Source organism: Kogia breviceps, chromosome 4 (genome assembly GCF_026419965.1).
Source record: "Kogia breviceps isolate mKogBre1 chromosome 4, mKogBre1 haplotype 1, whole genome shotgun sequence".
NCBI classification, from domain to species: Eukaryota; Metazoa; Chordata; class Mammalia; order Artiodactyla; family Physeteridae; genus Kogia; species Kogia breviceps.
This window is the reverse complement of record NC_081313.1, coordinates 115964907-115977903: the sequence shown is the minus strand read 5'-3', so window position 1 is coordinate 115977903 and position 12997 is coordinate 115964907. Positions and strand designations below refer to the sequence as shown.

The 12997-nt window shown below is 40.1% G+C and overlaps 1 protein-coding gene across 1 annotated transcript in view; it reads right to left on the bottom strand.

Annotated features, from left to right (window-relative positions):
• Window positions 1-12997, bottom strand: part of CTNNA1 (catenin alpha 1) — a 195783-nt gene that overhangs the window by 157756 nt on the left and 25030 nt on the right. The window contains exon 2 of the mRNA XM_059061247.2: window positions 961-1067. Coding sequence (XP_058917230.1) covers window positions 961-1065 — 105 coding nt within the window. The 5' untranslated portion in view covers window positions 1066-1067. The remainder of the gene's footprint in view (window positions 1-960; window positions 1068-12997) is intronic.

Below are 12997 nucleotides of genomic sequence, written 5' to 3'. Positions count from 1 at the left end.
CTGTGCAAAATGTTTTAAGATAACTTGCTTCTGAAATCTTTTCAGTGTATTCACACAAATCGCAATTATTAGGAAAGGCCCTTAAAAAAGAAAGGAACAACTGCCCAAAGCAGCCTACTGTGATGGTGTTTTAAGTCCCAGACATTAACCATCATTAACACATATAATAATGATGATCTGTATAGGTTGAAGATGACTAAACATTTATTAGTGTAACGTGGTCCACAGAAGACCTAAGAGCCGTAGTAGATGGGCTCCAAGAAAAGTAAATATTCTCGAGTATTACCACACACTCCTACTTACTTACTTACTTTTTTATAATACTAGTTTATATTTATGAGCTAGAACAGAGTTTTTGAAAAAGATAACACATGCCATTACATTTCATTTTCATGCTCGCATGGTATCTGTCTCTCTCTCTCTCTCTCTCTCACACACACACACACACACACACACACACACACACACACGAGTAAAATGTGCCAAAACACTAAAAGTGCATAGCTAGTTGCTAACAGTTAATGAAATGTCATCACACTGTGATATCTGTACTTGTAACAAAACATACCAAACCTACACCCTCAAGTTAAATGACCTGTTAATTAATCCTACACAACAAAAGGTGTGTTAAGCAGGGTGAAGAAGCTTAACAGTCAAGGCTCTGCATCCTATCTTTTTTGGAAATACTTCTAAGTATTAGTTGCACTACATACCACGAGCCCCTATTACTGCCAATAAGACTGAAAAAATGGCAGCAAATGTGTTTCTAAACGGCTAAATGAATCCACACATCAATATTTAACTATTAGCGGAGCCAAACTGTCTCATTACTATCAGCCTAAACTCAACCAACTCAACTTAAGGCTTTGAACTAAATTACCTTGCTCTGTGTTTATTACCGGGGCCCTACTGCTATGGAACCATGTTACAACAACTATGTATTTATTTGCAGATTCTTACCTGGGTAACAAGAGGCTCCAACAGTCTTTCAACTGCCAGAGTCCTGATCTCTAGACTTTTGGGGTCCCATTTGAAGTTTATGTTGCCTGCGTGGACAGCAGTCATTTCTGAAAGAGAAAGAGATAAAGTCAGGCAAGTATCAAACACAAACATGAAACATATAACAAATCTTCTCCTACTTAAGGACTTTTATACCAGGAAAGCTACAATCACCACAAGATGAAAAAAATTCTTACCAGCCTGCACATGAGGGCCCATAATTCTTACAACATCTCACACTTAAGATTTCGAGTTTACAAACATTAGGGCTACTGTAAGAGGGCATTCCCAAACACACAGAGCTTTTCCCTTTCCGCTTCTCTGGCACCAAGACACTTCTACCTCCAGTTTTTCCACACTGACTGAGAATTAGGATGAAAAGCTAAAGTGAAAGAAGACTAAATACAGAAGATTCTGGTTTTTCTTATTCCAAAATATTTATTATACACTATTATCTAAAACGTAAATCTCACTTCATTGTTCGATGGATTCTTAGAGAATATCTTGTCTTACTGTATTAAAACACAATGCTTAAGCCTACTGTCCTCTGCACCTACAGCTATTATCACTTACTTGTAGCCAGAAGAAATTTCAAGTCACACTTAGTCAAATATTACTGTATCAGTGTCAAGGTAAACCTCCATTAGACAGAGGCTTTAATTTAAGACTAAGGGAAAAGACTTCAGCCAAAATACCAAGCAGTTGGTGTTTGCTTCTAAAAGTAGTGCCTCAGGGCTTCCCTGGTGGGGCAGTGATTGAGTCCACCTGCTGCTGCAGGGGACGGGGTTTGTGCCCTGGTACGGGAAGATCCCACATGACGCGGAGCAGCTGGGCCCGTGAGCCGTGGCTGCTGAGCCTGCGTTCCGTAACAGGAGAGGCCCGCAAAAAAAAAAAAAAAAAAAAAAAGTAGTGCCTCAAAGATTAAAAACCAGGTGAGACATGTAATTGAAGTAAACACTAAAACTTTCCAGACAACAAACTGTTCATATAAATATAAAACCTTAAAAAGGTGCATTTTTGTGAACAAGAAATTCTACCTCTCAATTTTTATTCTAAAGGAAAAATTAAGGTACATGTAAAAACTTGGATACAATGTTCACATCAACACTGTATACAATCGTTAAAAACTGGAAACTACCTAAATTTCAAACAATAGATCACTGAATAAATCACAAAACCAACCACACAAGGGGATACTGTGCTACTCCTAAAAAACTATACTGATGGGCTTCCCTGGTGGCGCAGCGGTTGAGAATCCGCCTGCAGATGCAGGAGACACGGGTTCGTGCCCTGGTCCGGGAAGATCCCACATGCCGCGGAGCAACTAAGCCCGTGAGCCATGGCCGCTGGGCCTGCGCGTCCGGAGCCTGTGCTCCGCAATGGGAAAGGCCACAGCAGTGAGAGGCCCGCATACCGCAAAAAAAAAAAAAAAAAAAAAAACTATACTGACAAAATTTAGAAAAAACAAAAATTAGTGTTCTCACTGCCCAGGTCTTTATTTCTATTAAATACTATTTCCTTAAAAAAAAAGAAAAAAAAAGGCTTATTATAGGTCTGATATATCCTATTGTGCAGAAAGCAAGGAAAGACACAAAGACTAACAAGATCATATCAGAAAGATAATACAACCAAGGGCTCCATTGGCTAAATTCACAAGTTGAGTATCAAGAAGAATAACTGACTATAACTGCCTATTAGATAGCTATCCTATGACCACAGGTATCCTCAAAAGAAAGGGGGTGGGAAGAGAATTTCTGTACCATAAATATAAAATAGAATTAGAAAATGACCATTTTGTAAACCCCAGTGTGATAACTGATTCAAACACGGATTATCAATGAATATTAACACCATTAGGTGATAGGCTATTGGGGAATAGGGTATTTGTAAGGTGCCAAAGTATCACCTGAACAGGTTACTTACTAATTACAAAGGGGAGAGGATACACCTTTACAATGTTGGGATCTAATAATCATCCCCTTAAATAACTAAACAGTATTGCTAATAATGCAACTCTGATAGTATATGCCTAACATAATGAAATATGAAGTGCCCTACGTTTCCGAGAAAGTACTCTTAATGAAAAAAAAAGTTTTAAGGGCTTCCCTGGTGGCGCAGTGGTTGAGAGTCCGCCTGCCGATGCAGGGGACACGGGTTCATGCCCCGGTCCGGGAATATCCCACATGTCGCAGAGCGGCTAGGCCCGTGAACCATTGCCGCTGAGCCTGCGCGTCCAGAGCCTGTGCTCCACTACGGAAGAGACCACAACAGTGAGAGGCCTGAGTACCACAAAAAAAAAAAAAAGTTTTAACTGTTTTTCAAGAGCCTCTGTATTACTATAAACTGAGCAAAGTTAGCTGTGCAACAGCAAAATTAAAATTAAATGTTTAACCTGAGTCTAATGAAGCCTCTGCACAGGGATTCTAAACCTTTTTCAATGTACGGATCCCTTTAGCAGTCTAGTAAAGTCTATAGACTAATGTTGTCCAATAGAAATAAAATACAAGCCACCTATGTAATTTATTTTCTAGTAGCCGTGTTAAAAAAGTAAATAGAAACTGATGAAATTAATTTCAATAATATATTTTATTTAAAACAGTATATCTAAAATATTATCATTTCATTACATAATTTTTTTTTAATTAGAGATGTTTACATAAGTACTAAGTGTTGGAAATCTGGGATGTTTTACACTTAAGGCACATTTAAATTCAGACAAGCCACACTTTAAGGGCTCAATAGCCACATGTGGCTATTCAGTACTGCACAGGGTAGCTATAGACCCTTTCTCAAAACTTTTTTTAAATACATGAAATACAATTCAAAGGATTACCAAGGAAACACATATATTGAAAATTAGTTATAAAAATACTTTACAAATGTGCGATGCAGTAATATATATGCTCTTTATTAACATATTAAATAAGATGTCAAGGGACTTCCCTAGTGGCACAGTGGTTAAGAATCTGCCTGCTAATGCAGGGGACACAGGTTCGAGCCCTGGTCTGGGAAGATCCCACATGCCGCAGAGCAACTAAGCTCATGAGCCACAACTACTGAGCCTGCGCTCTAAAGTCTGCAAGCCACAACTACTGAGCCCACGTGCCACAACTACTGAAGCCCGTGTGCCTAGAGCCCGTGCTCTGCACAAGAGAAGCCACCAGGATGAAGAGGCCCATGCAATGCAACAAAGAGTAGCCCCCGCTCACCACAATGCAGCCATTAATTAATTAATTAAATTTTTTTTTTAAAAAAAGAAACCCTAACCTAGACTGTGTTACAAGTTTACATGAAGTATAGAAGTTTACAGGGGATACACATGCATGTTAAACAACACCATGAGGTAACAGACAAATCCAGAATGTAAGGCATCCTACAAGACAACAGGACATTAACTCGTCAGAAAGTCAATATGGGGGGTGTGGGGAATATTTTAGACTAAAAGGCTCAGAAGACATAAGAATCTAATGCGATACATGTATCTTGTTTGGATCCCAGCTTGAGACAAAAAGCTATTAAGAAGACATCTGCAGGAAAATTGGTAAATTTTTAATATTTATATTATGGAATTACTGCTCAATTTCATAGGTGTGGTAATGAATTGTGGCTATATAAAAAAAGGACTATTTTAGGAGATGTATGTTGAAATATCTAGGGGTGAAATGTCAAGATGATTGCAACTTTCAAATTCAGCGAAAGTAAAAATACATACACAGAGAGACAAAGGAATTATGAAAAAATATTCATAAATGTTAAATTAGATGGAAGACATGTAGTGTGTGGCTGGGTGTGTATATCTCAATTTCTCATTTTAAAAATGGGGTAAATGTAGAGGTTTATGAGAAAATGTTCAAAATATATACTACTGAAGACAGAAAGGGGATTCTGAAAACAATATGAAGTATAACTGCAGGGGGATATATAAACCAAAATATTAACATTGTTACCTCTAAGATTTGGGGATTATGAGTGGTTTTAACATTCTTTTTTATAATTGTATTTTCTGATTTTATAAAATGACAGGTACTTAGAAAGTTGTTTTTATAATGAAAAACAGTAGAATATTTTACAAATTGTAAGGAGGACAATATAATCAAAAGGCAGGCTCGATCATCACTTAATTACTTTGAACTTGTTTCCTCATTTATAAAATAAAACTATCATTTACTTTTTAGAAAGACTATCAGGGACTTCCCTGGTGGCCCAGTGGTAAAGAATCCACCTTCCAATGCAGAGGACACAGGTTCGACCCCTGGTCGGGGAACTAAGATCCCACATGCCACAGGGCAACTAAGCCCACACTCCACAACTACTGAGCTCTCACGTCTCAACTAGAGAGGCTGAGTGCCACAAACTACAGAGCCCACACGCTCTGGAGCCTGTGCGCCACAGCTAGAGAGAAGCCTGAGAGCCGCAATGAAAGATCCCGCATGCCTCAACAAAGATCCAGTGTGCTGCAACTAAGACCCAATGCAACCAAAAAAATAAAGAAAAGAAAAATAATAATACGGGTCTTCCCTGGTGGTGCAGGGGCTAAGAATCCTCCTGCCAATGCAGGGGACACGGGTTTGAGCCCTGGTCAGGAAAGATCCCACATGCCGCGGAGCAACTAAGCCCATGTGCCACAACTACTGAGCCTGCGTGTCATAACTACTGAAGGCTGTGTGCCTAGAGCCTGTGCTCTGCAACAAGAGAAGCCACTGCAATGAGAAGCCCGTGCACCACAACAAAGAGTAGCCCTGCTCGCCGCAACTAGAGAAAGCCCGCATGCAGCAATGAAGGCCCAATGCAGCCATAAATAAATAAATAAATAAATTTATTAAAATAATAATAAAGAAAAAAAGACTATCATTATCTTTAGATGGCTTTTGTGAACATTAAATTAAACAGTGATCCACTGAATGAGTCCACACTAACATGAACAAAAGAGAAGAAAAGTTCCTCCGTAACAGGAAATTAACCAATGAATAGAGAAGGAATAACCTATTTAGAAAAATTACCATTTAGGAAACATCATAATAATATTCAGGCAAGAATTATTAAAGAATGCTAAAGCAAACAGATGAAAAGTTTACTAAGAAACTGAGTACTTACATAGTCTCATAGTAACTCCCAACAGATTACTGATTACCAAGAGGGGAAATATAACTCTGCAGTACAGAAACCTGGCAAACACCACCTTAGCCAAGTGACAAAAATTAACATCCCTAATAATGGGACAAATGGACATCATGTACCCCCTGGTACAATGCACTGAGAAGGATACAGCATCACCTTCTGTTGTATTTCCTACCAATATTACATAACCTCAATCTTGTCATGAGGAAACACCAGACAAACTCAAAGTGATGGATATTCTACAGAATAACTAGCTACAGTCTTCAAAAATGTCAAGTTAGGAAAAACAAAGATAGGCTGAGAAATTCTTCCAAATTAAAAGAGGCTAAAAAAGACATGAAAACTAAATGCAGTTATTCTGGACTGAAAATTGTATTAGGAGGAAAAAAAATTGAGACAACTGATAAAATTTGATCAGGGACTCTGAAATAGATAATAGTAATGTATCAATGTTAACTTTTCAAATTCCCATCATTATATTGTAGCTATGTCCTTGTGACATGTAATGGGAATGATGTTTGCAACTTACTCTCATATGGTTTAGAAAAAACTAATGTATTAAATATATGCATATATACAGAGAAAAATGGAAAGTGGGAGGAAGAGTGGGAAGGAGAAGAAAAGAAGGGAGAGAGGAGAAAGACAAGGAACAGAGGGAAATTGAAGGGGAAAAATGAGAGACAGGATGGAGAGAGAGGGAGGGGTAGCAGGAGAGAAGAGAAGGGAGGAGGAGCAGAGAGGAAGAAGGTAGGAGGAGAGGGAGAGGACAGGGAGAGAACAAGGGGGGGAGGGGAAAGGAGAGGAGAAGGAGAGAGACATCTTGAAATGTGGCTAGTGTAGCTGAGAATTGATTATCTTTATTTTATTTCATTGTAATTAATGTTAAATAGCCACCTTACCGATCAGCACAGTTCTAAACCCTCTACAGAAAGCAACATCAGACATCTAAATCCTATATTTGAATAATGACCAAAACAGATAGAACTGCGCATGTCTGTGACCAGTACACTAACAACTTCAGTATAAAAAATATCTGTATCCTCTCCCATAAATGCATGCTTGAGCACAAATAGGTAGACTCCTTTAGATATAGCTGAAAATATTATTGGAAGCATCATCTAAAAATTCTAGAATCGCTGAAGATGGAATGCCAAAAGGAATGTGGATTTGCTTAATCTGGTAACACAAAATGCCCATTTCCAGGGAATTTGTTTCATTTCAAGTGGGCAAATTTGCTCTCTACACTCATATTATGTCAAGCCTATACTTTGGTTTTTAAAGGTTATTTGCCCACTAAACATCAGCCCAAGTCAGTAAACCCTAGGAGATGGGAGTCCTTTAGATTGCTACAGGACTGACAACAGCTCAAGCAAATGTCATCAAATGTCAAAGATAAGACATTTCAGAAGGAATGATTTTTCCCCATGGATCCCACATTTCTGTATCCTAGCATTCCAGCCACTGTATCAACACAGAACAGAAAATCTTTCAAAGGTTGCAGAGGGAAGGAGTCAAAAGACAACTTAAGTGAAGTTAGCTGCAAGAAGACATGTGGCCACATTTGGATTTTAATTATTAAACAAGTACAACATATAACAATTCACTTTCCCAAAGAAATACACCCTTTCATTTTTTTCTTGAAATAAAAGGCCTTCTTGAAAGGAGCCCAGGGAAAAGCACTTAGCCCAACCCCTGCCTGAGGAAAGGCACCTGGCCTGAGGACTTGATTATTTTTGAAAACCAGCAAACAAGGTCCAAACACCATACACATGCATTCTTACAGTTTTAGAATCCATTGCTCAGGCCCAGTGAGCAAAACTGGAGAGGATGAGAGTCCTGAGCTGAGAGAGAGACAAGGTCTCAAGCCACAGGGAAGCTGCCAAGGAGAAGAAAAGCTGTTTGGAGATAACTCAAAGACGGAGCAAGCTGCTCAAGGTGAGCCTGGGTCCAGTAATGGGGAAAAAGGCTTCAGACACTTGGAGAAAAATTAGGACTGCCTTAGAGAAAGAACAAGAGTCCCCTGACGATCTGTACACGTTGATAATAACAATTTTTTAATTCTCAAAAAAAAAAAACAGTCTTTTTGGTCTTTTGTTTTCCCAATTACAAAATAATTTCACTTTCTTATTAACTGGAAAAAAAGGCAGAGTGTAAGCACAATAATGAACTGCAAATGACCCTGACCTCTCTGGGTCTGGGAAGACCCACTAGGGACTGGTAAATGGGAAAAGCATGTACCCAGCTTCCCATGAGCTCCAGGCAATCTTTATCATGCACACCTCTAGTTAACAGATCATTCGATTTTTTAAGAGATACAAACTTGCAGATTTTTACATTATATCTCCCAACTTTAATGTTAGAAACTTGTTCCAAAATATTTTACCACCGTATGGGACAAACACTCATATCTGAGTACTATGTTTGCCCTATTGGTCACCACTTAGCAATCACTAAACAAGATTCTCCCCTGAAGTCCTTTCTGGTTCCACATCCCAGAACTCCACATCTTCTTCTTTTTTTTTTTTTTTTTTTTTTTTGCGGTACCTGGGGCCTCTCACTGTTGTGGTCTCTCCCGTTGCGGAGCACAGGCTCCTGACGCGCAGGCTCAGCGGCCATGGCTCACGGGCCCAGCTGCTCCGCGGCATGTGGGATCTTCCTGGACCAGGGCACGAACCCGTGTCCCCTGCATCGGCAGGCGGACTCTCAACCACTGCGCCACCAGGGAAGCCCTCCACATCCTCTTAAGTACAGTCTCTGAGGAGGGAGGTGTTAAGGCAAAGGACTCACTCATTCACTTCCATTGAGAAACTTGAAATAACACTGACACTTGAAAACTGAGAACCCATTCAGTGTGTTTTCAAGTCTTTCAATAACCATGATGGAAGCAGACTTGTGAGGAGGCACCTTTAATCAAAGGCCCCTCCAAGAGTGACACCAAATGTTATTAAACTATACTACAGAATCAAGTTATGCTTTTGGTGACCCCAACCCTAAAAGGATTTCAAAAAGCAGAGGTAGAACATTTAAAAATCTAATGAAGGGCTTCCCTCATGGTGCAGTGGTTAAGAATCCGCCTGCCAATGCAGGGGACACAGGTTCCAGCCCTGGTCCAGGAAGGTCCCACATGCAGCGAAGCAACGAAGCCCGTGTGCCACAACTACTGAGCCTGTGCTCTAGAGCCCATGAGCCACAACTGCTGAAGCCCATGTGCCTGCAGACTGTGCTCCACAACAGTAGAAGCCACCGCAATGAGAAGCTCGTGCACCGCAACGAAGAGTAGCCCCCACTCACTGCAACTAGAGATAGCCCACGTGCAGCAAGAAGACCCAACAAAGCCAAAAATAAATTAATTAAATAAAATTTAAAAACAAAAGAATACTGACCTCTTCAAAGTTTAAAACAAATTTTTTTTAATAAAAAATAGGGCTTCCCTGGTGGCGCAGTGGTTGAGAATCCGCCTGCCGATGCAGGGGACACGGGTTCGTGCCCCGGTCCGGGAAGATCCCAACATGCCGCGGAGCGGCTGGGCCCGTGAGCCATGGCCGCTGAGCCTGCGCGTCCGGAGCCTGTGCTCCGCAACGGGAGAGGCCACAACAGTGAGAGGCCCGCGTACCACAAAAATAAAATAAAATAAAATCTAATGAAAATACGTTCTCTGGAAAGAACATGGCTCCTGCTACCAGCTTTGTCATTTATTCTCTGACCTTGGACAAGTGACCTCACCTTTCTGGATCCTCAGTTTTCTCATCAATAAAATGAAAAGGGTTGAATTCTAAGCTCCATGTCCTTCCAGCTCTGAAATTCTAGTATTCCCTTCATTTAAATGGTCTCTCTGTAGCCTCTGAACTGTTTCATTAATTGTAATTTATTTTTCCCAGGTTTAGCCTGTGGTATTCCTACCTGTATTTTAAGTTTTAACATGATAACTATGCTTATGCTTCTTTATATGCCTTAAGTTGCTGGCAAGGTACTTTATGCAAAGATGCTTTATGCAGAGCAGACACAGTATTAGTTGAATTAAATTTATGCAACCTGATTTTAAAATATTTACAAGCCTACCAAGACAAAGCTCCTGCCTCAATCTTAGTCATAGCTTCTACTTCTCTACAATTAATGGCACTGCTTAAAGTAACTAAACAAATAACTTTTAAACTCTTGGCAATTTCTAGTTTTCCAATTAACTTACAGAGCAATCCTTCACAAGATCTATTACAAAACCTACTAGAGCCAGCCAACCTTAATGAATTACAGCAACCTTAGGTTTTTCCAGGAGGGATCACGCTTAGTGGAACAAAATAAAAAGTTAAACTGTAGTTACTCAGACTTCATTACCTTATAAATAGCAATCCTGGCTATAAAGCAAAAGTTCACTATAAATTCAGACAGGGGCAGAGATGGTAGGCATTTGACTAGCAATCTTCATGACAGAAAGAGAAATGGAGAAGCAACAAGCAGAAAATAAAAGCATAGTTCCATCAGAACCAAGGAGGCTGTTGGCAAACTGCCTCATTTGTGCAAAGAGCTATATACCTTCTCCAAAAATATTAAATGTTCATTTACAACAGAATGGCCACATTATTCTTAAAATGTGTCTGCTCCAAAGCTTTAGAATATCCGCACCTAGCTACTAAATGCCAATTTTTTTTAAACAGCAAGGTTAAGTTAATGCAATGTCAGAATGGTTCATTTAAATGCAAATCAGGAAATTTAGAAATTAAAGTACCCACAGTAACGTTAACTATCACAGTGCACAAGATATAGGACTGTGGATTACTCAGGGCAGTCACAGGGATGCCAGGTTGCATCTGCATTAAACAGAGTTAACACAGCTATTGGAATCTCAACTCTCAAATCTCCTGGTTACTGTCAAAAAAAAAAAAAAAAATGGTAACCTTTATAATTAAGACTCAGTCCAGGGACTTCCCTGGTGGCACAGTGGTTAAGAATCTGCCTGCCAATGCAGGGGACATGGGTTTGAGCCCTGGTCTGGGAAGATCCGACATACTGCAGAGCAACTAAACCCATGCACCAGAACTACTGAGCCTGCACTCTAGAGCCCACAAGCCACAACTACTGATCCCACGTGCTGCAACTGCTGAAGCCCTTGCGCCTAGAGCTGGTGTTCCGCAACAAGAGAAGCCACCACAATGAGAAGCCTGCACACCGCAACGAAGAGTAGCCCTGCTCGCTGCAACTAGAGAAAGCCTATGCACAGCAACAAAGACCCAATGTTGCCAAAAAGTTAAAATAATAATAAAGACTCACTCCAACACCTATTTTATGAAATCCACCCCCAAGCCTGTCACTTTCTCCTAAAATGTAAAGGAGTTAGGAATTGGGAGCAGAGGGCCAAGGAGAGGTAAGAAAATAAGAAGTATAAAAGCACAGGTTCAGACTTCCCTGGTGGCGCAGTGGTTAAGAATCCACCTGCCGATGCAGGGGACACGGGATCAAGCCCTGGTACGGGAAGATCCCACATGCCGCGGAGCAACTAAGCCCGTGTGCCACAACTACTGAGCCTGCGCTCTAGAGCCCGCGAGCCACAACTACTGAGCCCGCAAGCCACAACTAGAGAAAGCCCGTACGCAGCAACGAAGACCCAATGCAGCCAAAACTAAAATAAATAAATTTATATATTAAAAAAAGCACAGGTTCATGTAAACAAAAAGAAAACCTGTTCCCCTCCCTCCACCACAAAAAAATGCACAGTCTCTTTCTAATCACAAGTACAATAATATCATTGTCCAAAAAAAAATACTTAGCCTTGGTCAAACCTGAGAGCCAAAACACAATCAGAGTAAAAAAAGTTTCCATCTACAGCAGAATACTGGATTACATAAACCAGTGACCAACTCATATACAAATACATTTTATATCAGGCACTTATATGGCACATAGTACAAGCTGTCACTCTACTTCCAGGTATATATAGATGTATAAGAAAAAGGACACTTGGCTAAATCTTTATTATTTTTTTAAGATTATAATTATGATTACTTTTATTATTATAATTACTTTTTAAAGATTGTAATTATTTTTAATCATAATAAAACATACCATCACTCTCATTTTGTTTCTTATCTGCTCTAGAGTACCAAAGTCAATGTGGAGGTACTTCACTGGCAGTCCAGTGGTTAAGAATCTGCCTTCCAATGCAGGGGACTCGGGTTCCATCCCTGGTCAGGGAACTAAGATCCCACATGCCGCGGGGCAACTAAGCCCGTGAGCTCCAGAGCCCATGTGCCACAAGTAGAGAGAAGCCCGCGCACCCCAATGAAAGATCCCACAAGGTACAACTAAGACCCGATGCAGCCAAATAAATATCAAAAAAAAAAAAAAAAGCAGGCAATGGGGAAACACAGGGAACAACTGAATTAAAGAACTTCCATGCCACAAGCACTAGGAGACACAATGATTACCAAGAGCATTAAGCAAAGGACAAAAGGTAAACCTAAAAAAAAAAAAAAAAACAACGTTCAGTCCACCATTTAGCCACTCAATCAGCAAATATTTTAGTGCCTTCTCTGTATAGACACTATTTGAGACCAAAAACTCTGCCTTCATGAAACTATGCTGTAGTAACAGTATAAATAAATAAACAAATAAGACAGTATCTGTGCTAGAAAGAAAATTAAGCAGGGTAATGGTAAGGAAATTAGGTAGGGTCCTTCCAGGGCCCTTCTGTCTGGGTAACACTTGAGCTGAAATCTGAAAGTCAAGGAAGTCAATCAAGTGAATTATTTGGGGGAAGAACACTGCAGGCAGAGGTAACACAGACAAGGCAGCATCTCCCAGGGCTTAGAGAAAGAGGTGGCCAATGTGGCTGGAGCATAGAGCAATAAGAGGTGAGAGAGATTAAGTGAAGGAAAAAACAAAAACA